At 43.8% G+C, this 27,969-nt stretch overlaps 1 protein-coding gene across 1 annotated transcript; it reads right to left on the bottom strand.

The window, feature by feature from the left end:
- Nucleotides 1-43: 43 nt before the first annotated feature.
- Tspan13 (tetraspanin 13) lies at nucleotides 44-27,969 on the bottom strand. Its single transcript, XM_028878424.2, has 6 exons — nucleotides 27,706-27,969; nucleotides 9,713-9,880; nucleotides 8,715-8,795; nucleotides 6,960-7,073; nucleotides 5,014-5,127; nucleotides 44-1,098 (listed from the first exon to the last, which is right to left on the bottom strand). The coding sequence occupies exons 1-6, from the start codon at nucleotides 27,766-27,768 to the stop codon at nucleotides 1,024-1,026; spliced, it is 615 nt and encodes a 204-aa protein (XP_028734257.1). The 5' UTR covers nucleotides 27,769-27,969; the 3' UTR covers nucleotides 44-1,023.

The raw sequence follows: 27,969 nt of genomic DNA on the forward strand, positions 1-27,969 counted from the left end.
ACCAATGCTCCCAGTACCTCCTTTTGATTCAAACATCCATACACAAAGGTTTCCAGCTTTTAATTTTTAATGTAACATACAGAGCCACAAACAGCATTTCTCTCTCAATTTATGAGAGGCAGCACATTTAAATATGTTTGGATTTGACAACTTGCTGTCACAATACCAAGAAATATCAATAAAGTTATTTTTTAAGATGATGAAATATCTTTTTGTTATATAAGCCACATAATGATTGCAAGTTGCTTACCAATATACAGTGTTTTGAACTTCAAATTATTAAAAAAAAAAAAAGACTGTCAGATTATGTAGATATACACTGTCTTCCTCAAACTCATCCCACTCCGAAACTGAAGATAACTGTTACACACCAGGACATTTCCCAAATGGCACCTCCTTTGCCCTTGACTGTAAATGTCAAAAACCAAACTTTAGTTTCCTAAAGACACAGCTATTTCTAGAATACACAGATATAATCGTGACAGACTACTAGAACTAAATGACTACTTCTATGTTAACACTTTTTACTATAGTGAAGCTTTCCTAAAAAGACAAAAGGTGTAGAAAACTCAGATTTCCCCCAATGAACTGAATACAACAGACTCTCCTCCTTTCTGCCTTCATACACTTCCACGGTCTTCACTTGGAGCCGCCCCCACAGCCCAAGCTCTGTACAATTATCCTGGTGAAATGGATTCGGGGTCACAAGATCATTCCCCCAGCGGGGCACCATACAGTTTTACAGCAGGTAAAAAGGCTAAGAAAGGCCACAGTGGACAGTGCCAGACACCAAGAACAGCAGATCACACGCACTAATGAAGCTCAGGAAACACCATGAATTTCAACTGCTTTTACAGCAATATCAACAAAACACATTTAGAGAAACGTAAGAGTGAAAATATTTAGTTCCACTGTTGATAATATAGTTTTCAGATACTGTTTCCTCTGTCAAATGAACAAATTAGTTTAAGAGAGAGGAAAGTGAGCAAGATCAACATGGGAAAACTTTTCCTTGTTTTCTCCTCAGAGGAAAGCACTCGGGTTGGCGCGAGGGTCTTTCTGGTTTCTGTATCTGTAGGTCAGCCAAACACCCAGGATCTGGAATTAAAACAAGAAAAATCAAGTGTTGTGTAGATTTCATCAACAGAATAACTGAAACTTCTGAGTTGCTTTTGCTTGTTTTTTTTTTTTTGTTCAAAGAGGGGCACTTCAGGGAAATTGAAAGGCAGGCCCTAATACACTGAAATATGAACACTGTGGTAGACTGTGTGAGATCAACGGCCCTTGGGCGGTGTGGTTATGCTAGGGAGAGGTCTTCAGGTGGGCTCAATGGTGCAGTCACTGTGATCCTGAGGAGGAGAGCTGAGGTGGAGCAAGTGAGGGAACAGAGACAAGGTGAGGACAGGGCAGGAAGGCAGAGGCACTGCGGGGTCCACACGGGCAGCTGGGTTTGAAGCTGGGACAGCAAGCTTGACTTTTCCATTTTGATCAACAGCCAAACGTGAACTCTGCATGTTTTTTGCATTTATTTGTATTGTTCTTAATTATGTGCATGTGTGTATGTGCAGACGTGCTTCTCGGAGTCCAGAGGTACTGAAGCCCCCTGGAGCTCGAGTGACAGTGACTGGGAACCACCTGACCTGGTCATCTCCACGATAACTGCCCTAAGCAGCAAGCATTACTAACCCCTGAGCCATCTCTCCAGCCCTGTCAAGTATTTCTAATAACAAGAATATTTGGAGTCAGTTATTAAATCAAAAGTTGATAGATTCTTCTCAGAAGACGATTTACCAATACAAATTTTCATTCATTGCTTATTTGGACAGGCTCTCACTATATATATAGTCCAGGCTAGCCTGGAACTCAGAGAGATCCACCTGCCTCTGCTTCCCAAGTGCTATGATTAAAGGTATGCACCACCAAGCCCAGCTTTTCAAAATTTCTTGACTATTCCCATACTATGTCATATTTTATAACTAGAAATGCACCCCAAGAGGAAAGCAGGGTGCATGGAAACAACATTCCACACACAGGAGTCAACTGTGTAAATATTTACATATTAAAAGGAAATTAAGTGGTTGGGTTGACAAGATGGTGCAGTAGGTAAAGGCATTTGCTACAAAGCCTCATGAACTGAGGCCCTTGGCTTTGACTGCCAAGACCCACATGGTAAAGAGAAAGAACAGACTCCCAAAAGTTGTCCCCTGATCTTTACACATGCATCCTGGCACAAGTGCACCCACACCCAGATAATTAAATAAATGTAAGCTGGGCAATGGTGGTGGCGCACACCTTTAATCCCAGCACTTAGGAGGCAGAGGCAGGAGCATCTCTGAGTTCGAGGCCAGACTAGTCTACAGAGCAAGTTCCAGGGAACACAGGGCTACACAGAGAAACCCTGTCTCAAAAAAACAAAAATAAATAAAATAATTAATAAATGAATTGAACTTTTTTTAAGAGGTGGGGTGGATGGCTTAGAAGGTGGAGGGACTTCTCCCGAAGCCGGATGCCCTGAGTTCAATCTTCAGAAACTAAATGATCCTGACACACCCACTGTGGCAATGCATGTCGCCCCCCAACACACACACTAAATACATGTAATTTTTTAAAAAGAAAATTAAACGGTCAACAGACTAAGTGATCCCACTTATGGCTAAATTCTAACCATACAAAACACAGAATGTTTGCAACTTCATAAGGATGTCTGCTGCTCTTATAAATAGCCGACTGGGCTTCTCTAGCTACACACACAAACTTCGTTAAAATAATTATTTGATTCATAGTCTTCTGTTTGCTATTTAAAACAGAAGTGTGATGTGGACATCTGAGGTTTCAATAATAATGACACATTGTCTTTTTCTAATAGGGCTATGACATATACTAATAATTTACCAATGGCTGCAAAACACTAGCTACCCCTTATGCACCAAGAAACGCTCAAAGCATTCCAAATTTTATATGCACTGGCTCCTTTAGGCTTCACACCAGAGGTGGCTACTACTGTTGTTATCCTCTTTAGAGCAAGATTAAATAACTTGCCCCAGGACACACAAGGAGGAAGTAGACACACTCAGTTTCCAGCCCGGTCACTTCAGCTTCTGCTCTGTGACATGGATCTCAACTGATCCAGCATATTGTTAGGAAGCAAAAGGGGCCCAAAAATTTATCAGGAAAATAAATGGCTTGAGGGCCAGAGAAACTGCTCAGCAGTTAAAAGAGAGTACATGCTACTCTTACAGAAGCCTGGAGTTAGTTCCCACGTCTAGTGGCTCACAACCATCTATACCTCCAGATGCAGAGGATCTGACACCCTCTTCTGCCTCCAGTGACATCCACACTCATGTGCCTATACCTACACATAGGCACACATTCATGCACATAATTAAAAATAAACCTTTAAAAGTTGCTTATAAATAGCTTTGTGTATTCATTTTATGTTGTTATATAATTATTTCCATGAAATAAAATACTACATATGGAATTTTTTTAGTTAAAAGCGAATTTTAAAACTGTCATGGTGACTCATGCCTATAATACTAGCACCCAGGAGGCTGAGACAAAGAGAATTTAAGACCAGCGGGGGCTATATAGTAAGACCCTGCCTCAAAAACAAGAATTTTTCCTTCATACATATTACCCACTCAGAAGCATCAAGAAACATTCACAGATATTGAGAGTTTAAACACAGAATTAGCATTCTGGTCCTGTTTACTAATAGATAAAAGTTTGCTAATTAGTTCAAATACATTAATGTAATATAAACATATACAACTAATGACAGTAGCTACCTTCAGGTTTTAGAAAGGCAGTAGCAGAGGGAAAGGGGATGTTTCTGTTCATTCCCACCAGCCTGCCTGGCCTTGGCGATAGCAGTTACGTCACCTGCCGCCAGGCACCCCAGGAGCGGCGCATTTCCACCGTCCCAGTGGTCCTCCGCCACGTCTCTCTCGTTCCTCTCCTGCCTGTTCTGTCTGGCTGCCTGGCTGCCTCTCGTGTCCCCACTCGAGACGGCCTGCTGCTCTTCCCCTTCCCTTCCCCCAGTTGCTCTCATTAGACCTGTTCCTTGTGCAGTTTCTCAGCGGTTCACCTCGGCAGGGCCGCCGAAGGTCCCCTTTCCACCGCTTTCCATCCCTTCCGTGTCAGGCAAATTTTTTTAAAGTTGAAAGTAATACAATTTTTATATTTTTTATTTTCAAGATTATAATTACATTTCTCCCTTTCTTTCTTCTCTCCAAACTCTTCCATGTACCCCTCCTCAATCTCCTTTAGATCCATGGCCTCTTCTTTCATTGTTATTACACGCATAAATATATACGCCTATTCCTAAACATAATCTCCTCAGTCCATATATGTCATTCTATGTATGTTTTCAGGGCTGACCATTTGGTACTGGATAACCAGTTAGTGAGCTCTTCTCTGGGAAAGATCACCCACTTCTCCCACTCTCAGTTTTCTTCAGCTACAGGGGCAAATTTTTTTTTTTTTTTTTTTTTCAGAGATGGTTTTTCTGTGTAGCCCTGGCTGTCCTGGAACTTGCTCTGTAGACCAGGCTGGCCTTGAACTCTGAGATCCACCTGCCTCTGCCTCCAGAGTGCTGGGATTAAAGGTGTGTCCCACCACCGCACAGCAATAAGGGCAATTCTTAAAAGCAAATGTGTGTATTATAGTATTATATATTAGCATATATTAAGTAATATAAATGTTCTACTTATGAAGAAATCAAACTATAACTTATTGTGTAAATCTAGAAAGAGAAGAAAGCTCAGAGCTAACTCCCCCAATCTCTTCTCATTTATTACAATTTACACAGGACAAACAGATCAAGAATGGTACTCCATCATAAAGTTTATACAAGATTTGCCAGATGTCTGATTCCAAACTAGGCTGTTCCTAGCTTCCTGTGTAGTGACCTCAGGGAAAGGAGCTTTGGGTGTTAGGTATTCTACCAAAGTGCAATGCTCTGTCCTCTAGACATAGAAACAAAACTCCCCATCACAAAGGGAAAGGACAAACCTCGGTAAAACTGAAGAAGAGGCCGATGCCACCAACAAATCTCAAAACATCTCCAGCATATGCTCCGATTATGGGGGAGCATGGTAAGCACTTATGTCCAACTTTAGCACAGGTCTGTATGGATAAAAGAAAAGACTTGTTACTTCAGAGTACATTGATTAAAAAAATACACATATAAAAACTACATTCAATTAGAGTATGGATTTTAAATTGTGTATAAATTTCCAAGATGGTCATATGCTCTGTAGGATCCATCCCTTCCTAGGAACTATAAATATGATGGGTAGATGTCTAGATTGCATTGTGTAAGACTCCATTCTACCAGACCAGAGAGATTCTCATGCTTACTTGCATGCACTGTAAGATAACTAAGTATGTCCCCCATAAGCTCCTCTATCTGAACGGTTGGTTACCAGGGAATGGAACAGTTTGAAAGGATTACAAGGATCAGGTGTGGCCTTGTTGGAGAAAGTGTGTCACTGGGGGGGGTGGGTTTTCAGGTTTCAAAAGCCCACGCTAAGCCCAGTTATCTCTCTAAATATATGTACACACACACACACACACCCTGCCTGCAGATTGTACTTTTCCAGCACCATGTCTGCAGGCCACACTGTTCCCCTCCATGATGACAAGTGGAATAAACCTCCGAATCATGGCGTCTCTTCACAACAATAAAACTAATGGTGACTAAGACACCGGCTGACAGCCACCAAGCCATCAGGACAACCCTAAAAGAAAAGTGAGTCCACAAACAACCACTGAGCAAGAGGGAGGACACACACCAAGCCTCAAGTGAATGCCAGTCTCCACAGACACTCATTTCAGCATCATGAGACTCTGGTGTTAACTGTCAGCATGACAAAGTCTAGAATCACCTGCAAGACAGAGCTTCGTGAGGGGTTGTCTTGAATATGTTATGAATAAGAACATTTTAATGTGTGGGAGGAACCACCTTGATGGACTCTCCCTAGACAGGGGATCCAGGGCTGCGGGTGAAGAGGGAATGCGAACTGACAGAGGCTGCATGCATTCCTCGTCCTCACATGTGACAGTACCAGCTCCCTCGAGCTCCTGCAGCTGTGACTTGCCCATGACGATAGAATGTCACCTGGAACTACAAGCTAAAATTGCTCTGGGCTGGTATGAGATGATAAACAGATAACTGTCTTAGGCCATGAGTTTTGTGGTTAACATGTTACATAACAGTGGAAAGTTAATACAGACCCATGCAAAGAAACAGCTTCACAAAGGCCTCAGTGAAGAGACATATACAACTCAGGGCTCAGACAGATCGTAAAAGGAGCTGTCCCAAAATATAAACTACATGAACATTCCAGATGAGCCAGGCAGGCCCTGAGCTATCCACACAGGACTGGGGTTGGTGTTAGGTGGTCTAGTCTGGCAGGAAACATCAGGATGGAGCCCACTGGTCCATCAGTGGCTCAACTTCAACATAATGAGGGAGCAAGTGTGATGTGGAAGAAGAGAAAGAGGAGGGTGGTCTCATGTGTCCTCTACCTCAGGGGTGTAGAGCGGTTAAGAGAGCCTGTTGAACACAGACCCTCGTCCTGCTGCCTCCCTAGGAAGCCTGGGGGTGTAGAGCAGTTAAGAGAGCCTGTTGAACACAGACCCTCGTCCTGCTGCCTCCCTAGGAAGCCGCAAAGACGGAGCTCTCTGAGACTGACCATTTCCCTCTCACAACTTGTTACAGGAAAGAGCTGAATGAGAAAGAATTACACACAAGAAAATAAATGCAGTGTGTCTCACTAAACATGGAATGGGCAAATGTGACAGGAGAGCATATGGAAAATATAATGGGAGCATATGTCAAACAATTTTGAAATATAATTCAGCATCAGAAAGCCCACTTCTTCTTTGTTAATCATTATTAAACTGTATGTAACACATTCAAGGAAAAAAAAAAGAACTCTCATAGTTTGACTTACAGCCGGGCAGGTGTCATTGGGGTTGTAACTTCGGAAGCCACAGCAGTTCAAGTTCCTCTGGAGGTCATTCCGAGCACTTGCCGTGTTGTTCCAGCCGACCTCCAGCAGCTGACCCTAGGAAACGCAGTCCATAGACGCATTAAAACATATCATCCCCACATAAACTACAAACGCTGAGCGCTGCAGATGGCATTCTAAGATCTGTTGCATTCGTTTACTGTGGAACATTTGCTTTAATGATGCAAAGATGTGCTGCATTCTTTATGTTGCATTTGTTTAACTCTGTGAGGCTGTGTTACTGTGCCTGTCTAAAACACCTGATGGTCTAATAAAGAGCTGAACAGCCAATAGCAAGGCAGGAGAAAGGATAGTCGGGGCTGGCAGGCAGAGAGAATAAACGGGAGAGAGGCAAGAAAAATCAAGGAGCAAGGAAGCAAGAGAGACTGAGGAGTGAGAAAAGAAGGGGGCAGCCACAGCCACACAGCCACACAGCCACACAGCCACACAGCCACAGCCACACAGCCACAGCCACACAGCCACACAGCCACACAGCCACAGCCACACAGCCACAGCCACACAGCCACACAGCCACACAGCCACAGCCACAGCCACACAGCCACACAGCCACAGCCACACAGCCACAGCCACACAGCCACACAGCCACACAGCCACAGCCACACAGCCACACAGCCACACAGCCACACAGCCACACAGCCACACAGCCACAGCCACACAGCCACAGCCACACAGCCACAGCCACAGCCACACAGCCATGGAATAAGAAGGAACAAAAAGTATAAAGAAATAGAGAAAGGAAAAAGCCCAGAGTCAAAAGGAAGACAGGATAATTTAAGAAAAGCTGGCAAGAAACAAGCCAAGCTAAGGCCTGGCATTTATGAATAATAATGAGCCTCTGTGTGTTTATTTGGGAGCTGGGTGGTGGGCCCTCAAAAGAGCTGAAGAGCCAGAAAGTAAAACCAACCAACAACAATGGAGAGCCCACAATTAGCAGTAGAGTGTATATGAAATCAATAGTCTCTATAAAACTACTGCAACTTTTCAAAAGCTTATCCCTTGGGCTGCAAAAAAAAAAGAAAAGAAAAGAAAAAAGAAAGAAAGAAAAAGAAAAAAAAAAAACGAAAAGACAACAGTCCTGGGTTTTTACAAGCAATTTAAAAACAGTACTTGGCTCAAGGGCATAATTCTCTAAGTATAACAATACAAAGTTTCAGTTGCTCCAAGACAGAAACCCATTTTTTTCTCCACAAATTAAGAGTTTAAAAAGAGCAATGGCTACAAGGTAACCACAGACCCTTTGGACACTGCAGAGCAGTGGGGAAGAAGAGGCAACATCTTCTAACAACAGCAGTTTTCACGAGAGTTAAGTCTTACTTAAGATACAACTTAGCAAGACCGGACAGCACTTCCCCTGTGATCGTTCCCACTAACCTCAGGACCAAGAAAACAGGTAGCAGGGCAAAATGGCATTCTTGGCAAAAACGTATTTGTCCTCCAGTCATTTCCTCACGTCTTTTTCATATTTATGCTATGTTGTATAATAAAGTAAAAAAATAAAATAAAATCTTCATTCAGCTGGGCACAATGACGCATTCCTTTGAAACCAGCACTCAGGAGGCAGAGGCAGGTGGATCTCTGTGAGTTTGAGGACAACCTGGGCTACACAATTCAAGGACAACCAGAGCTACACTGTGAGACCCTGGCTCAAAAACAAAACAGAAAATTAACTTTAGTTACCTGTTGGTCCCGGTTCAGAGCTAGACAAGCACAAGACACCGAAAACTGCACAATAAACACAAGCAGGAGAATAATCATATACTGAGAGTTACAAGTTAAGGACGATTTTACTTTGTTTTATTATTGCTCTTGCTTATTCATTATATGTGTGAGTGTGGCAGGCGTGGGGGGTGCACACATGAGTATATCTGCACGCGCCGCACTGTTCATGCAGAGGACAACCTGCAGGAGTCAGTTCTCTCCGGTTATCAGATTTGGCAGCAAGTGCCTTTATGTGTGCTGTAGGGACTCTGCAAATGCCCTAAAAGAGCATAAAGCAGGAATGTTGACATAACTTTCCAGTACAAGCAATTCGCCTAGAAACTAGGACAATGTTACCTAAAGTTCAAAGTGATACAGTGTAACTATAAATTCATTTAGAAAAATATAAATAATTATATACACCAGGCATGGTGGTTAAAAGTGCAATCCCATGAGGACTGACCAAGCTTGAGATCAGTCTAGTCTACAGAGACCCTGTTTCAAAAAGAGAGGGAGAATTATATTTTGAAAAGCTCACATCCAAAATGAAATACAAATTCTGCAATGTGTAAAAAAAAAAAAAAAAGAAAAAAAGAAAACAGGTATAGACACACATATAAGCTTTCTCAAAAGTAAATCTAGAGAATACACTGTTAAATTCTCAACCAAAGATTAATGTGTTAGGAAGGCCAGGAAGTAAAGAAATGAGTTCAATTTAACTCCGAATTTGCAAAAGAAAATCAGAATTATGCCCAACTTGTAGAGCACTTTATGATGTGATAAAGGAAGGGTTAGGGATAACTAAATATAAGGCTTTTTCCTTACAGATATTCCTAAATTGTCTTTCTAAGGGTTACTTCCTGGCAATGAATTCCCTAATGATAATATTAAATTAGTAGCAACCACTGGAACATAATCAATAATGAGTGAAAACTTCACCTGGTTGAGGTAAAAATCCCGATTTTTAAAAAGGATACAAAAAACAGCAACACCTGATGATGTTTTACGGCGCCAATCAGTCCCACCAATGCAATCAGGAACAGGAAGATGCCCACAGCAATGACCACGCCCACCACTCGGAGACTGGAGATCAGCCCAAAGCCAATGCCCCAAGCAGCAATCCCAATGAGCAGCAGACTGACGAGCTGTGGAGAGATGGAGAGGTTCAATTATACAGCGCCAGCACTGTCCAGGTGTTTACATCTTAGTAACGTTCACACCAGGGCAGGAGTCTCTCAGAGTCTCCAAGGTGTTGGTTCCAGAACCTGCCACATACACCAAATTCAAGTTTCCTATAAAAAGTTGTCATATTTGTATAACTTCTGACATCCTTCTTTAAACATCGAACCAACCACCTCTGGATACTCCGACCAGCTAATGCCATGTGAAGGCGATGCAAGGTTACTCAAATTGTCAGAGGTATAGTGACAAGAAAAATAATCTGTGTTTAGGAAGCAACTTTTTTTTTTTTTTTTTGGTTTTTCGAGACAGGGTTTCTCTGTGTAGCTTTGCGCCTTTCCTGGGACTCACCTGGTAGTCCAGGCTGGCCTCGAACTCACAGAGATCCACCTGGCTCTGCCTCCCGAGTGCTGGGATTAAAGGCGTGCGCCACCAACGCCCGGCATGAAGCAATTTTTGATGCAGTTGATGGAATCCATGAATGTGAAACCCATAGATACAGAAAGCTGGCTGAAACACACCAGCCTCCATGGATACTATTGTTTTAATTAGTTTAATGTAACCTTCAATTATGCTTTTTTAAAAAGATTACCAATAATCCAGAAAGCAACCATGGAGTCTCAGAGGTCATCTGGATTACAAGGCTTACTCGAGAGCAACTGTAAGCTAGCACAGTACCAGCACATGTAAAGTAGGCAGCAACACGTCTCAGTCCGTGATTCGGATCTGTTCACGTGAAAATGATCTATCTTTTCCTTCACAACCCAGCTGGTCTGCAGCCCCCTCCGTCCTCCCACTCCCCAAAAGGCTCAGCCAATCCTCCCTCCGCGGCAAGCTGTGCTCCTCAAATACGAACTCCTCTTCCCTTCCTCCACTACAATCTGGCCCCACATCTGTCTCTGCAGGAGCAGGAGGCGACTGGCAAGTACTCCTCTGTCCTTACCTCCAGGTACCCCGGAACTGTCAGGCCCGAGCCCTGGAGAACACTCCAGATTGTTTCCAGAACCACTGTAGAAGTTAATCATCATCAACAACAAGCACGTGTGAAAACAGAGAGGGCCAAGTGGCCACCAAAGCCATCCAGATGCAAGCAGGGCAGGAGAGGTCAGCTCTTGAAAATGAAATGGCATTTGAGCAAGAAGCCATGAGGTCAGACTCCAGTCCTCTTATTTAGTTTGTCAAACACCATCACAAGAGCTAGCACACCTGTGTGCAACAGGAATTACAGAACTCCAAGCTGCAATTACCTCAAAAAAACAAACGAATGGTAAACCACACAGGGCCTATAGTTAGCTTAACCGGGTTTCAGAGAAGGGTGGAGGAGGTTTGCAGAGCGGAGCAGAATGCCTTTAGTACATGTGTGGCCGGCCAATCACCTCCTGGAGTAATGCGGTGGTGTGATGGAAAAATCAAAATGTTTCCAGTTTGGAAAAATCAAAATTCAAAACTAGATTTGTCTAGCATTATATTACTGAAAGGCCTGGTAAACTGTTTAGAAATATATAAATTATCATTTGAATTTTCCTGCTAGTATCTATCATTGTTTGTGTGTTAAACAATACTAAACATGCTTTATATGCACTAGTAAAAAAAAGATACTTTTTAAATATCTTTTTATAATATATATATATTTTTTTTTTTTTGGTTTTTCGAGACAGGGTTTCTCTGTGTAGTTTTGCGCCTTTCCTAGAACTCACTTGGTAGCCCAGGCTGGCCTCGAACTCACAGAGATCCGCCTGCCTCTGCCTCCCGAGTGCTGGGATTAAAGGCGTGCGCCACCACCGCCCGGCATATTTTTTAAATATATGCACTGGTTTTAAAAAAAAAGATATGTAGAGATACCAAAAAAAAAAAAAAAAAAAAAAAAAAAAAAAAAAAAAAAAAAAAAACCTGCCAAATAATGTTCATCTATTTATATTTTTATCCAAAACATTTTCTTTTTGGAATCTTGGTCAAAAAGCCAAAACATAAGACCCAGAGAAATCACCTGTAGGACCACAGAATCAGTCTCTGGTGGCAGGGACCTGGAGGCCGTCACCACTGTGGCCTGTACACAGAGAGCCATGAAAACGTCCCTCAGGTGCCAAGTCTCTCCCTCAACTGCTCCTCACAGTGCTCTGTCATGGCTCCCGCAGGGTCACCTCACAATTTTAAACAATGGTGACCTGAGAAAAAGTCCTCTGTCCCTTCACAAGTGATCTTCCTTCTGACTTTGTAATATCCAAACAGAGCACATTTCCTGTCACAACCAGTAAGAGCAGACGCCTGAGGGAGGTGTGAGGAAGGGCCTCACCTCTTCCTGACTTAGCATCACCGCTGTGTCTTGGTGTGGGGCACAGACGGCAGTCCACAAACACACACAGCAGAGTAGCTAGCTGCTGTAGTTAGGGGTCTCCAGAAACAGAACCAATAGAAAATATGTGCATCTGTATCTATTTATCAAAAGAAAACGAGGCTCGGACAAGAGAAGTTTTAAAGATGTCGCCTACACAACTGTGATTGACTGGGCAGAAAACTGTGGGGCCCAGGACGGTGGAAACAGAGCAGAACACCCTTTTCCTTCGGAAACTTCAGTGGATGTAGATAAAAACTTCCCACCCACACTGTGGAGGGTAGTCTTGATTCTCTTCATCAACTGACTGTAAGTGCTGTCATGGTTACAAAATACTCTTATAGTTGGCGCCATGGCCTGTGTCCATGGTAACACAGATTCCTCATCCCGCCTGTTAACACCAAGTTCTGGGTGGGAGGCTCATTCACTAACTCAGATGAACTCTTGGGACAAGACCACCAATCTGCATTTCATTCAATATAAAAAACATCCTTCTGGACTAGGAACATGGTTCAGCTGGTAAAAACACTTGCCACATAAGCCTGGCCCCCCAGTCTGCTCCAGATGCACTGGCGTCTGCTGTAATCTCAGCACTCCTCACAGGAGACGAGAGAACCAGCTGGAACCACCAGGTCATGTGACGCGGAATACGCAACACAGCCACAGGACGAGAGACTCGACCTCCGCAGGGTGGAAGGCTAGAGCCAGTCCCCAAGAGCTGTCCTCTGGTCTCCACACCCACACTGGGTGGCACACATGTATGCACAGGAGGCTTTAAAAAATCCTTCCGAAATCATGCCAAATCCTTTATTAACGGGATTTTTTTTAAAAAACTAAGAATATTGAAAGTTCAAGCAGAAATTGCAAGTGATTTCTGTTGACCTGGTGGTGCAGACCACAGCCCTGCACAATCACTCAGTCCCAATACTGTCCACAGCACGGGACACACAGCACACGGAAGAGCAGGGCTGTGCTGACACCACCCCCATCTTTCAGTTTTATGTGGCTCAGGTTTGGAGTTTTGTTTTGTTCGGGAGTTTTGTGGTTGTTTAGGTTTTGCCTCGTTTTTGTTGGAAGGATTTTAGAATGGTGGCGATGAGGTCAGGTAGCTCAGGCTAGCCTCGAAATCGGGATTTTCCTGCCATGGTGAGATGACAGGCACCTGTCACCTCAGTCATCAACACTTTCTCTTCAGACTGTGGAGTCTGCAATCATGAGTTTTCATGTATCACAAAGTATTTTTCTTCCTTTTTTTTTCTGATTATTTAAGAATGTGAATCCAGGCCAACAAGTCACCTCAGCAAGCAAGGGTGACTGCGGCCAGGCAGGACAACCTGAGTTCAATTGCCAGGACTCACATAGTAGGGAGACAGAACTCCCACAGTCCTGGAAACTGTCCTCTGAACTGTACACGTGTTGGGGTGCGCACACACACATGCACGCGCGCGCACACACACACACACACACACACACACACACACACGAAATAAGCTGTTAAATCAAATAAATATCATTTTATTGTAATGAACTCTCAAATAAAAACACCATGCATCTGCACTAAGGTAGCCATTTGAACAACTTAAAAAAAAAACAAAAAAAAAAAACAAAAAAAACTGTGAAACTATTCTTGGCTAGCATGCTATGCCAAAGACCATGGGATGGATTTAGTTCATAGTCTGTCATTCACTGACTTTTGCTCTAGAAGTCAGTAGAGAAACAAATGAACGTTCACAAGAGGACAAATAACTGCTGTGTTAGAAGGTTTTACAAAGTGCATCACAGTATACATTAAAAACAAAAAACCACAAACCCTAGGTAAACACAATAAGCCAAAGAATGCAAAGAAAAGAAAGTATATTAAAGTGCACTCCCTTTATGAGATGAGGTGTCCCCCTGGTACCCCAACTGGCTCCTACGTCCATCCCAGACTCAAGCAATCCTCTGTGACTACGGGAGTACACCACAGTGCCCAGCTCCAAAGGCCAATGCCCACAGTGTGAGTATTTCAGATGGAACAAGAGGATTTTGAAGATGAGATTCAACTGAGAATCTCAAGATAGGGTTATTCTGGATTATCTGACTAAGACTTAAATAATCCCAGAGTCCTTACAAGAGGCAGGAGGAGGGTTCGAGTCAGAGAAGGCCTTTGCTGAGGGAAAGCAGGGTGTAGTCTGAGAGGTTTGGGACAGCACGCTGCTGCCGTTGAAGGCAGAGGAAGAGTTCGATGCCAAGGAATGCAAGGATCGGGTTCTAGGAAACAGACCCTGAGATCTGCAGTGACTTCTGATGTCTGGTGTGGAGACTATACCTTTGTTTTAGGCCACTACACACAGTAACTGGTTACCAACAGGAAACACCCTCTGGTGGTTTTGAAAGTTTGTCTGTCTGATCAGAACAATGGGAATTGACTGGAAAGCGTATTACAGGCACAACAGAACCCAAGATGATGCAGCGCCTTTGAGGGCAGGCATTACTGCCTGGCTTACCACAGGCAGTTCTGAACTACCATGAATTCTTCCTATAGGGACATGACGGCCACACTTGCAATCCCAGAATTTGGGAGCCTGAGGCAGGAGGATTTCCAAGAGTTCAAGACCAACCAGACTATGTAACAAGTACCAAACTAACAGCCAGACCCTGTTATAAGACCCTGCCTCTGGGGGGGAGGGGATGGGCTGGCAAGACGGCTCAGCCATTCAGAGCACTTGCTGCTCTTCAGAGGCCGCAGGTTCGATTCTTGGCACCCAGGGCAGATCATAACCTGTAACTCCAGGTCCGGGAGACCCAGTACCCTCTTGTGTCTTCTACAGGGACACCTAGCACGAACGTGTGGTGCACAGATGCGGGCAAAACACACGCAAAAGTAAACACAACTTTTAAAACGTTTTCTAGAGGGTGGGTGTGGGGAGACTGCTCAGCCCTTCAAAGCTCTTGCTGCTCAAGCGTTAGTGTAGTCCCTAGACCCCCTGGGAGTCCTGGTGAGGGGAGATGAACCCCCAAGTCCTCTGAGCACAATGGCACTTGCCCACACTCGTCCACACATTATAACTCAACTGATGAATTAATTAAAATAAAACAACAATTCTTCCTGCTAAAACGTATTTCAAACGAGTGGAAAAGGTTTTAACATACACACAGGAACTACAGGGGATCCCATAGAACCCCAGAAGCAAGCAGAACTGAAAGCCTTCGCGGTCCTGGCCCAACTGGTGGAGAGCAGCCTTCTGGGGCAGGGGTCGGCCAAGAGCAGAGTCTAAAGGAGACTCTGGGTTCAGGCCAAGCAGAACTGGGAAGTGGAACCGAGACCACGCACAGCTGGGAACTCCAGAAAGTTATTTTCTCAAGGTGAAGTACTGTGGAAGTACTGCAGATATTCTGAGTATCTTCAAGAGTTGTCTGAGAAAATGAAACGCCCAGTCTTCTAGGCGCTGAAATTCACTCTCCCCCATGCACGCAGGAATCCACACACCAAACAGTTCAGACGAAAGTTGATCACCAGCTGTAATGACAGAGGGCGAGGGAGACCTCAGAGAAGCAAACTAAAATGAGTCACGGGGGAGACATGTGCAAATCCCAACCCCAAACAGTCCCGGATTTTAAGAAGACAAGCTGTGCTACCAATCAAAATTCTCAAAACACCTAAGGAAAAAGAAGTCTGAGAAAGACACGACAGTAATGGAGCTCCCAGGAGCCTGACGTAAACAGGGCTGAGGCTGAAATTGGCATATTTAAACTAACAGTGGAGTGCTGGGCACGGTGGTACGTGCCTTTAGTCCCAGCACTCAGGAAGCAGAGTGCTGTGAGTTCAAGACCAGCCTGGTCTACGTAAGTGAGCTCCAGAACAGCCAAAAATAAAAATAAAAATAACTAAATAAAGGGATTTTAAGAAATATAAACAAAATGGAGGAGTCATATTTTATAGATGTAGATGTGAAAAGGAACCAGACACATCACATCAAATAAAGGAGAGGAACAGCAGGGCAGCTCAGTGACTAAAGGCATTTCAAACAAGCTACAACCTGAGTTCAATTCCTGGGACCCATATAGAGGTCAGGGGACAACATTCGGGAGAAGGGAGTGCCACCATGCTGTCCTCTGGCCTCCACACACGTGCATAGTGATGCAAACACCTATACACAATAAATAAATGTGATTTTAAAAACTAATTCAAAAATAGAAATCAGAAGGAAAAACTTAGGCTAAAGCAAGACCGCGGGTGTGGTGGTCCCCACTTGTCATCCCGACTGCAGAGGCAGAAGCAGAGGATCGGGGTTGAAGGTCATCCTCAGCTAAACGGCAAGTTTGAGTCCAGCCTGGGCTCCAGAAGACTGTGCCAAAAGAGAGAGAAGCATTTTTTTCAAAGAAGGAAAAATAACAGCCATCCAAACAAATTAATCTTTAAGAATAAGAGTAAATCCCACAAAATTTCCCCAATAAAGGACACCCACCCAACAAAACCCAGAGCAAAAATTCATACTCAATGACAAAACATGAAATTCCCTTCAAATTTCAGGAACACAATTTCCCCATAAAAGCAGATAAAAAGCAGATGAGGGGACACCATGGTCATTGTGCATAATTAATGACCACGTAGAGAGGAAATTCAAGCATTATTACAGTATTAAAAACAAGTGAAGTTACTACCAATGGGATGAACATAAAAAATCCAAAGCAGGACTAGAGAGACGGCTCAGCAGCTCAGAGCACTGGCCAAAGGTAGTTGGGAGGTATTAAGAATAAAAATCAATCAGAGAAAAATCCAAAGGCCAATCAACAAACAAAATCCTAAATATTAGGCCAAACACAATCTCATACATGCTACCTTCCCAAAAATCCAGTGACATAGTCAAGGGAATCTAAATTCACCCCAGGCAAAAGGGTAAAGCCCTGGAGCACTTGACAGAGTAAGAACTTGGCACAGGCCCTAAATCCCTCACTAGCCTAGCAATTCTGTTTTCATTAATCCTCAAGACTCAGTCCACCAACTAGACACACACCAGGACGGACACTGCTGCACCCTTGTGTGGACCAGGAAATCAACGGATTCAACCCCACACCTATGACTAGACACGGTTAAACCCAGTGTATTCACACACAGAATACAAGTGATTTGAATCTATTCCTGTGAAATCAACAGACTTCAAAAACAAAAGATAAGTCAAGCATTATATAAATCTTGATGAAATATGTCAATTTCCAAACACAAAACAGCAACACAATTTTCTGTGGCTCAAGAGTTGTCTTACATGTCACACACGGGCACGTACAAGCCAGGTGTGGATTTGAGATAGTGAGCGCTCACACTCTCTTCCTCTGGGGTAAAGGGCTGCAGAGTGATTGTCTGTTCCACTAACATTCACTTCTTGGAGAAGATGTCATGGCAGAACACTGGGCATCTGTAAGATTCAGCCCCAGAGAAGCCAATGTCTTCTTCTGACCCCCAGGGGCTCTCAGGAGTGTACACAAAGCCACACTCAGATACCTACATAGACATAGACATAGACATAGACATATAATTAAAAATAAAAATGAATCTTTAAAAATAGTAATAATGGCCTGGAGAGATGGCTCAGAGATTAAGAGCACTGCTTGCTCTTCCAAAGGTCCTGAGTTCAATTCCCAGCAACCACATGGTGGCTCACAACCATCTGTAATGAGATCTGGCATATAAATAAATAAATAAATAAATAAATAAATAAATAAATAAATAAATAAATAAATAAATAAAAATAAAGCAAAATCCCCAAACAAATGAAAGTCTTTTAATTTAAATGATCTGAAAATGATGTATATGCTTGTGATTGGTGTTTATAACATATCATAACTGAAACCCACCAAATAGTCACAATTAACTTTTCAAGCTATAAATAACACCTAAAGATATTTAACGTACTTCTAAGATAGATTATCACTGTTTAATTTTTACAAAAAAAAAAAGGAGTCTTCTCCACATACTAATGAAATGACTTCTCAGCAGTGATAATTGTTATCATTGGTTTACAGTTTTAAGGAGAATGAGATTGCAAGTCCAAGTTAGTAATCTAAAAATTACAGCTTCAAATGAAATTAACTGTAGCTGCATAATTAAAAAATCTAGGCTTGTCACTATACCTTGTGAGACAAAGCCACTGCGAAGACTCTTTTGTTCAAGAATAATAACCGTTTTCTTGTGAAAGCAATTGTAATGGAAAGTAAATTTAGAGCCATGACAAATAGTTTCCTTCCTCTGGGAGACGGACTGCTGATAAAAACAGATTATGGCTCTGTTAACTCCTTGGTAGTGGTGTTTTTATGAGCAGGAAGCACCAGCCTTTCCTGTTTTCTCGTTAAAACAAAGAAAACTTAATATACAAAAAGAGCTTTAAAAGTTAAAAGGGCTGTGATGGAAAAGACACACAACAGCTGGATTATGAAAGTGTCTCAATCTAGCATAGCTTCCCCTAGACAAATCCGCAGAGGAGGATCCCCAGATGCCACCAAGTGCACCATTAAAGGACACATCCTCAGCTAAAGCTCAAGACAGCACAGGCCAAAGAACAGCACCAAGGGGACGGATGTTAACTGGAGAGGGGGCTTTTGGAAGGCAATTCAGGTTAGATGTGATGCTGAAGGCAGAGCCTCGATGATGAGTTAGAAGCTTTATGTAACCAGGAAGGGCCCTGAGCTACCCTCTGCTCTTGTGCCCTGGGAGACCTTTCTCCACATAATGATAGTGAAGTGTCAGTACGTGATCTTGGACTTTTTTACCCTATAGAAAGTGTGGGGAGTATTTTTTCTTTGTTAACTACCCAGTCTGTTATATTCTAGTACAACAACAGAAAATGGACTAAGACACTGTCATAGTTACTTTTCTATTGCTATGATGAGTCACTGTGACCAAGGCAACTTATAGAAAAAAGAGTCTATCGAGGCTGACAGTGTCAGAACGTTAGTCCATGATCATCACGGTGGGGAGCATGACAGCAGACAGGCAGGCATGGCCCTGGAGCTGCGGCTGAGAACGTACATCCTTATTAGCAAGTAGGAGGGAGAGAGGGAGGGAGGGAGGGAGGGAGGGAGGGAGGGAGGGAGGGAGAGAGAGAGAGAGAGGGGGGGGGGGTAATGGGGAACAGCCAGGGCTCTTGAAACCTCAATGCCCACCCCCAGTGACATGCCTCCTCCAACAAGGCCACACCTCCTAATCCTTCCCAAACAGTTCCTCCAACTGCGGACTAAGCATTCAAATATATGAGTCTATGGGGACCATTCTCACTCAAACCACACAGACACTAATTGATGTTTAATTGCTTTTTGAAGCCAGAAAGATTGGGTCATTCCCACGCTGGCATCCTGCCTATCTTATTTTAATATTTAAGTCTGTACTCCTATGCTCTCAAAATCCCAAGATGTGAGAGGTCTGACTACTTCTGAAAGTAAGTCATAAACTACCACTCTCCAGCTCCAGCCGGCTTTGCCGGCTTAATAGGAGTCCTATACATTTCAGGTGCCCTGCAGTCAATGCAGACGTTGATTTTATATTCCCAGCACTTGGCTAAATGCCTAAAGCAGAAGAGGTGGTCAGTGCAAACTGCTGGATGAGGGGTTCTCACTGCTCCTCATCCTTGTAGTGGGAAATACTTATTCTTCAGTCTTTACATATTCTTTGTATATGCAACACATAAAATTACATTGTTCCATCAAATATCCACCCTATTCAAGAACAAGATGTGTTGCACGAATCCTAATTAATCTTAATAAAAACCCAGAGTCAGATATAGGGGTAAAGATGAAGAAAGGATAGAAATATTTCTAAGCCAGCTACTTCTTTTGATCATCAGAAATAGATTAGATGTTACAATTAAATTATTCAAAATGTCTCATTAGCTCTAAATCAAAAGGGATGTTCTGATGGCCAGGCATGGTGATAGATATAAACCTGTAAGCCCAGCATTTGGAAGACACAGGCAAGATAAGCACCACATACTTGATGCCAGCCTGGTCTACCTAGTGAACTCCAAGTCATCCAGGGTTGTACATCAAAGCCCTGTCTCAGAACAAACAAACAAGGGGCTGGAGAAGCGTGCTGCTCTTGCAGAGGACCCATTTGGTTCTCAGCAAGAAAGATCAGAACCATCTGCAATTCCAGTTCCAGGGAACCTGATGCCCTCTTCCGATCTCCTCCTCAGACACCAGGCATGCACATAGTACACAGACATGCATACAGGCAAAACACCAAGACACATAAAATGAAAATAAACTTAAAAATAATAATTAAAGAAATTTAAAAAGTAGAGCTGGAGATATGGCTCATTGGTAAAGAGCATTTCCTGTTCTTCCAGAGGATCCCGGTTTGATTTCCAGCACCCACATGCTGGTTCACAACCATCTGGAACTCTAGTTCTAGGGAATCCGAGACCCTATTCTGGCCTCCACAGACTCCTGCATACATGACGTGCCCATACATACACTCAGGCACACACACATACACATAAAATAAATAAATGCAAAGGAAGGAAGGAAGGAAGGAAGGAAGGAAGGAAGGAAGGAAGGAAGGAAGGAAGGAAGGAAGGAAGGCAGGCTGGCACTCAGGAGGCAATGGCAGGCAGGTCTCTATGGCCTTTAATTCACCTGCTCTACAGAGGAAGTTCAGGCCAGCCAGAGCTACACAGTGAGACTTTGTCTCAAAATAAACAAAAATCAGTAGTTCCGATGAAGCAGCAAGCAAGAAAAACCTAAAATATTATTATGAGAGCATAGGATTGTACACCGCCAATGCCATACAGAACTTGATTTATACATAGACAAAGGCCTCAAAGCACCTTCCCCTAGGTGCTTCAAGCATGTTGCTATGAACTTGTGATTTCAAAGATCAAGCAAACAGATGTATTTATAACATATAACATGCGGCTGAAGACGTGAAGCCCATGAATAATCCAGATATTGCTAAGTAGCCAGGCATTGAGCATGAAGGCAAACCTCCAGTTCTTTCTTCACTGTAACTCTTTAAGTGACGCGAACGTTGCTCTTGCACGTACCTGTAGGGTGCCTGAAGGGTTCTCTACAGTACCGCTGGGTTTTGCTTATGAGGCACAAAACACAAAGCACTTGACTCCTGTAATGAAACTATACAAAAGGGAACTAAAAGGGACCCTGACTTAATCATTTTCCAAGGTCGATTATTTTGAAATGCCATCAAGCTGCCCACGAAATCCCACCCCCTTTTTTCTCTGCAGCGCTTACAAAAAAGAGGTGGGGTTACTGGCAGAGCAGCCCCTGCCGACTTCTGTATTCAGTCACTAATGCTGCGCTGTGCACTGAGCAAAGAAAAACGGTGGGGACATGGTCCTCACTGTCGTCACTGTAAAAAGAAAAAGGGGGTGGGGCAGGGGGAACAGCTGTTTTCAGTGACTTCCTCATGTTAAACCCAGTAACCAGTGCCTGGGGACGGAGCACAGTAGGTCGAGTAGATGTCTAGCATGCACCAAGATTCGGTCACAGCAAGCCCCAGGCTCAATCCCCAGCACCAAATCCTCCAGGAGTGGTAGTGAGAGCATGAAATTACGGCCAGTTTAGTCTTAGTTCCTACATCAGCACCACTGATACGTAGGGTCAAGCCCATCTCCCTGACACTGCTGGTTCTCCAACATTCAACTCTATCACTGTCTCCTCCTGCTTAACCAGCTATTCCTTTCTTGGCTCCTTTGCAGAATCCATCTTGTCACCTCGACCTCACAATGTCATTTTTTCAGTCAGTGACCATTGATCTTCTCCACCTGCCTTCATTGACTTACTGATTTCAGCCAATCACAACTCTGCTAATGCCATTCCAATGCTCATGGTAAACTTTGACGGTATCTCCTGGTAGCCCTCTCCCTTGGCGTCCAGCGCTGTGGGTCTCAAAGGCTCGTTAACAACTCTGTCTGAGAATCCTCAACACCACGTCTCATACTGAACCTTCTCCAGTCCTGCTAATCCAATTCCATCTTTTGAGGGGACCGGGCCACAACCATGAGGCATCTGTCACTTGCCTCTTTCTCTGGCACCCCATTTTCAATCCATGAGAAACTGTCTTGGCCCCACCCTCAAAATAGGCCCAGAATTTGTTCCTTCCACTTCGGCTGATAACATTCTATTCCAAGCTTCTGTTACAGCAATAACTTCATGACTACTCTCGGTGCTCCTGCGTGCACATCTGTAACTGTTTCACTCTGAAGACCCTCGGTGCTCCTGCGTGCACATCTGTAACTGTTTCACTCTGAAGACCCTCGGTGCTCCTGTGTGCACATCTGTAACTGTTTCACTCTGAAGACCCTCGGTGCTCCTGCGTGCACATCTGTAACTGTTTCACTCTGAAGACCCTCAGTGCTCCTGCGTGCACATCTGTAACCTGTTTCACTCTGAGAACGCTACTGCTAGGAAGCAGAAGGCCATGAAAAAAGAAGTGTTCTCTCTCCATCTCCTGGTCCTGATTGCCGTTTCTCTCTGGCTAACAGCCAGGAATTGTGCCATCACTAACCAGAATTCTACAATAGAATTGCACTCCCCTTTCTCAGAAACCTCACAAACAAGACTGTTACAAGGACTAATGGCCTGTGCCTTAAGTCCAATGTCCTTGTGATCTAAGGATCAATGTCTTAAATCCTCTTTGTGTAAGCCTAAACAAAGTACCTAAAAAACCTCCTCTTCAAGAACAGAACTCTGTGGGTAAGAAAACTGAGTCCAGCAGAACACATCAAACATAACTACAGACCGCGTGGTTTCAAGGTCCCAACCCATGTGCAGGCAATGACTTAGTGTCCCCTCTCCCAACTCACACCTGACTCCTGTCAAGTGCACGTGTCTTTGCGAATTAACGGAGAAAGTAACTTCGCTCTGAATGTGAGCTTCTTTTCAGTAGGGCGTGTCAGAGATCACATGGACCTTTAGTGGTTTGAATAAAAGGGGTATTACTGTACACACCTAATCATACATCAAAGTATCAAAGTAATCTGAAGAGCCAGGTGTGGTGGTGCATGCCTACTAACCAGCACCCATGGCAGAAACAGGAAGATATTAAGTCTGAACAGCTCAAGCAACATAACAAGACCCTGATTCAAAAATGCAAAATGAGGCTGGGTGTGGTGGTACAGCCTTTAATCCTAGCACTGGGGAGTCAGAGGCAGGAGAATCTCTGTGAGTTGGAAGCTAGCCTGGTCCACATAGTGAGTTGTAAGCCAGTCAAGATTACATAGTGAGACCTTGTCTCTAAATGAATAAACAAACAAATAAATAAATAAGCAAAGCAAAATAAATGAACTAGAATAGTTTAAATAGTTTAATAGTTTAAATAGTTTAAATGATCAGAATTTTGAAAAATGAGAAATATAACCATTTAAAAGCAATTTCAATAGGGAGATTCTGCTTAGCTGAAGTAATAGTGTGTTTTTATTTACTTGAGAGTTGAGACTATTATAAAACTACAATTTGCCAGAATTTTAATGACTCAATTAGGAGGACTAAAAACTTTACTAAATATAAAATATATTTAAATATATTTTATATTAAATATACATTTATATTAATATTTAAATACATATTTAAATAAATATAGCTAAATATAAAATCCAGGAGCTAGGGATATAGCTCAGGTGCTAGACTATTTGCCTTGCATACACGAGGCACACATATACACATTTAACAAGAAAATAATCTAAAAATTGTAATTCTGTGTTTATAGTCAACACATCTCAGTCATTATTTTCTTGCAAGTAAAAGACCATTGTTTTTAATTTGTGGACACGAACTCTTACTTTCCCGGAGCATGTTGACTTAATAGCAGCCCGTATGTGTCAAAATCCCAATGGCTTGAATAATCTGAGTCAGCGGCCTTGAAGACAAGAGGCACTAGAGAGGGGTTCTGTGAGGTTCAGGCGAGTTTACTTGCCAAAACGAAGCATCAGGAATTTTAGATACAGAGGATTCTGAAACTTCAGTTTTCAGTGGGAAATTTGAATGACTGGCATCATAGTTAAATATCTGAAACCTTTTCTAGTTCTTGCTATGAAACCTGGAGACAGTAACTTGAATTTGATATAAAATAGTAATTCTGTTTCATAACTGAAAGCAAAACTTACCCTCCTACCCTTGAACTTTTGGAATTCTAAATAGGAACTTACGTATTTGATTAACTATTTAATAAACAGCTAAGTAATTTGAAAGGAAAAAGAAGCTGAGGCAGGAAGATTCCAAGTTTGAGGGCAGCCTGGGCTACATAGTTCAAGACCAGATGGGCAGTACCCTGCCTCAAAATAAATAAATAAAGTAATTAATTTCCCAAATTAATTTTCATTTATATGTGTGCCCTGAAGATATGAAAGAGACTTGCGAGCTACTCCTTCATTTCCTCAATTCAAACACCCCTTCTTTATTCCTAACTCAGAAAGATTTCAAAACGCAGGCCTAAATTTTAAGGTGTCAAAGCTCTCTCTCACACACCATTTGCTGTCCCCAACTAGAGTCTTCATGCAGGGCTTCTACATTCATTTCGCATGGGCTCCAGTCCCCACCGAGGGCCTTCTTCATACAGGGCAGGTAAGTATTCACACAGGGTTCTATATTCGTTTCCCATGGGTCCCATGGAGTACACGATAGACGGAATTTCCTGGCAGAATAAGTACTGTCCTCCAGATCATATGCAGAATGAAACGCAGTCTTCATCAAAGCATACTTACTTCCGAGCCCGATTGGGTTTGCTGCTGCAGCTCCAGGCTAATGTCAGCACACAGTAGGCACACAACCAACACTGTTGACTAAAGAAACTCGTCATCCTTAAATACAGGAAGTTCTGAAGCAAGTGGCCCTTTCCCTTACCACACTGCTCGGGCTTCCCCTTTCCATCTACACTTACAGATTGTTTACGTACACTACATTAACCCAAGGTTACCCCAGTACCCGAGAATCCCCCCAGTTAAAAGAACCATGGCAGAAAAGAGCAAAAACCCACCATTCACCTCCATAGGGTCACCGAATTCCCAAAACAAATTAGGAGATGTACCTTCCAACGTGTTTTAGGGACCTGCTTTCTGTTTCTAGACTGGTCATACTGACGAAGCTCATTCGATCACTGGAGGATGCACACAGCTTTGTGGCTCGAGTCCCAAGTTCCTCAGGAAATGCTTCAAAACAACAGCGATGATGTCTAACACAGGCAGGGGCCTCTGCACCTGCCTCTCCCACATGCAATCCCGGTCCTCACACTCTGAGAAATGACCTCATATTTAATCCTGCAGCACTGAGCAGGACCTACGCGGCAGTCACCAGAGCCGGAGGAAACCTACAAAGGATCTTCTTATTCCTGCCCTAAAAAAATACCTCCTAGTGCCCAAGCTCAACTCTGACGGCAACCACATTCTTTTAAATATCTTAAAATGTGCAGGAAGAGACGGTGAAAACACAGAACTTAATTGATAGCTACAGAAGATTTTTCTGCCTGTTTAAAATCTCATCCACCTTTACCTCTCATTCACCTCCCACTTAAACTGCTATATTTGCTACCTTATAACCTATTTACTATATTATAACCTATTTGCAATGTTTAGGAGACAGACAGATAACAGCTTATTTTAAGAACTGTCCCTTTGTTTAAAACAGTCTAGGATTTTAAAAAGCTAACCATATTTACAGCCCCATGAATTTCCAATTAATTAAATTTTACTGCACACCTGTTAAAAATCAATAAAACACACTTTGGGGGTCAATAGCTTGGGGGACATATATTAAATAATCATAACATATCCCTTTAGGGTCAACTTTTCTCTCTCCTGACATTCATGACATGCTGTAAATACAGCTGGAAATAATGTGTCTTGAAAGCCATGGTACTCGGTTTGAAAAAAACCTTCCCGTTTTTTCAAAATGCATAGCACATTGGTGGATACAGACAGCCGAGGAAGCACAGAAGCAGCCATTGTGCCGTGTGCGCAGGCACAGGAAGATGGAGAATCAGGTAAACAGATGACTGAATCACTGGAGGGGGGGGGGCTCAAGTCACAAAATAGAATGTGACGTTCTCAGCAGACCATCCATGCTAAGAAGAGAAAACAGTCGAAGAACGGATAGGAATTTACTTTATAAGCAACATGGTAAGCATGCTTCACGTGAGACGGGTGGATTTCGATAGGAAACTTGACATGTATCTCCAATTACAAGGAGCTATATCACCGTGTGTTCTAGAATCTTCCTTCCAAGTCTACCATTTGTGAACATATTGTCTGGATTCCTAAGAACCAGCCTGAAAAGCTTACGCCATTGATGCCCATTTCCGGCCTGCTTTCACAGCTTTGCTATCGTGTCCAGACACACACCAAAAAAAGGTAAAATGACTGGTTGTCTCTGCTCTTAACCCCTAGCAGCCAGCCTCTCTTGTCCATGGAGGTAACTTAAGCTGGCCCAGATGGCCTGGCTCTCCTAACGCAGGGGAGCTGGGTTTGTTTTCAGGGTGGGTGCTGCAAGCACCAGGTGTATTTATAGAAGGGAACATGGAGTGAGATGGCCGAGAGGAAGTTGCGTCCACACAGTGGAGACAGGTTATGGAAGGATCTAGATTCCACAGCTCAGTTCCACTCCAGACCAGCTATGGAATCGTATTAAAATCTTTTTTGGTCTCTACCGTTATAAAATGTAGACAACTCCGCTTGCCATAGAAAAATAACAGAATGACAAATGTACATGAAAAGGCTGGGCTGTAGAAGATTTTCAATAGACGTCACCTTGTCTCCCTCCTGTTCAGAATTACGCATCAAAAATGGAAATGAGCTTTCAACGTTAAGACTGGGAGGCACAGGCTTACAAGCAGGGAGAAGAAACAAACAAAAACGACTTGGGTGGAGGACTATACCGAAGGACTTCGCCTGAAATGGAGTTTGGATATTGATAAAGGGGGAGGAGGAGGAAGGCATGGGAAAAGCATCAGGTTGGAACCTCACTGACAGGAACATCAACAAAGAGATTTTATGTAAACACGAAACAAACTTCGGAAGCCACGGATATCCTGAGAAGTCTCTAGACGGCCTCCATTCAAACAACAGCGCTCAGGGCTGAGCCAGAAGCGCGCCATCCACGGGCCTCCGGGTCCATACCAGGCCACGCTACCCCGCAAAACTGCCCTCCAGGCCCCGGGCTGTTCTCCAGCCTCCGATCGCGCTCCAGATGGGATGGCGAGCCGGGAGCGTGAGGCTGGAGGGATGGGGATGGGATCCTGGGGAGCGATGCGAGAGCGGGGAGGGACGGAGGAGTGGGCAGGGATGGATGCCAGAGTGAAGGGCTGCGGAGAGCCACAATGAAGGACGTGCAGAGACTGCGACAAGCAGGATCGGGGTCCCGGGCGGGGGCCGCGGGCGAGGCCGGGGCGTGGGAAGGCTGCAAAGGGGGCGGGATGGGGCTCAGCAGGGCTGGGAGGAGGCTGACGACCCCCGCAGGTACCACCGGGCGCAGGGTACTCACGGTGTACAGCAGGTTGAGCGCGCACAGGCAGTTCTTGGAACACGAGAAGCCCCCGCACACCATCGTGGCGCGTGGGTTGGAGGGCGCCTGCGAGTCGAGGCGTCCTCGGCGGGGCTGGGCGGGTAGCCGCTGGATCCTAACCTCCTGGGCCTGTGGACCGGGCTGGGCTGGGGGTTCGGGTTCGAGTTCAGGCTCAGGGCTGCAGTGCCGCGCCCGCAGCGGCTCCCACCCGCTCTGCAACCTGCGGGGCGCAGCGGCTCCGCC

Source organism: Peromyscus leucopus, chromosome 14 (assembly GCF_004664715.2).
Source record: "Peromyscus leucopus breed LL Stock chromosome 14, UCI_PerLeu_2.1, whole genome shotgun sequence".
NCBI classification, from domain to species: domain Eukaryota; kingdom Metazoa; phylum Chordata; class Mammalia; order Rodentia; family Cricetidae; genus Peromyscus; species Peromyscus leucopus.

Bases quoted from the DNA above. Each gene is read 5' to 3' on its own strand.
- Tspan13 (XM_028878424.2), bottom strand. From the start codon at position 27,768: ATGGTGTGCGGGGGCTTCTCGTGTTCCAAGAACTGCCTGTGCGCGCTC. The intron at 9,881-27,705 runs GTGAGTACCCTG...ATCTCTCCACAG, and splicing joins CGCTCAACCTGCTGTACACC to CTCGTCAGTCTGCTGCTCAT. The intron at 8,796-9,712 runs GTATCCTTTTTA...TGTAACTCTCAG, and splicing joins ATCAGGTGTTGCTGTTTTTT to TATATGATTATTCTCCTGCT.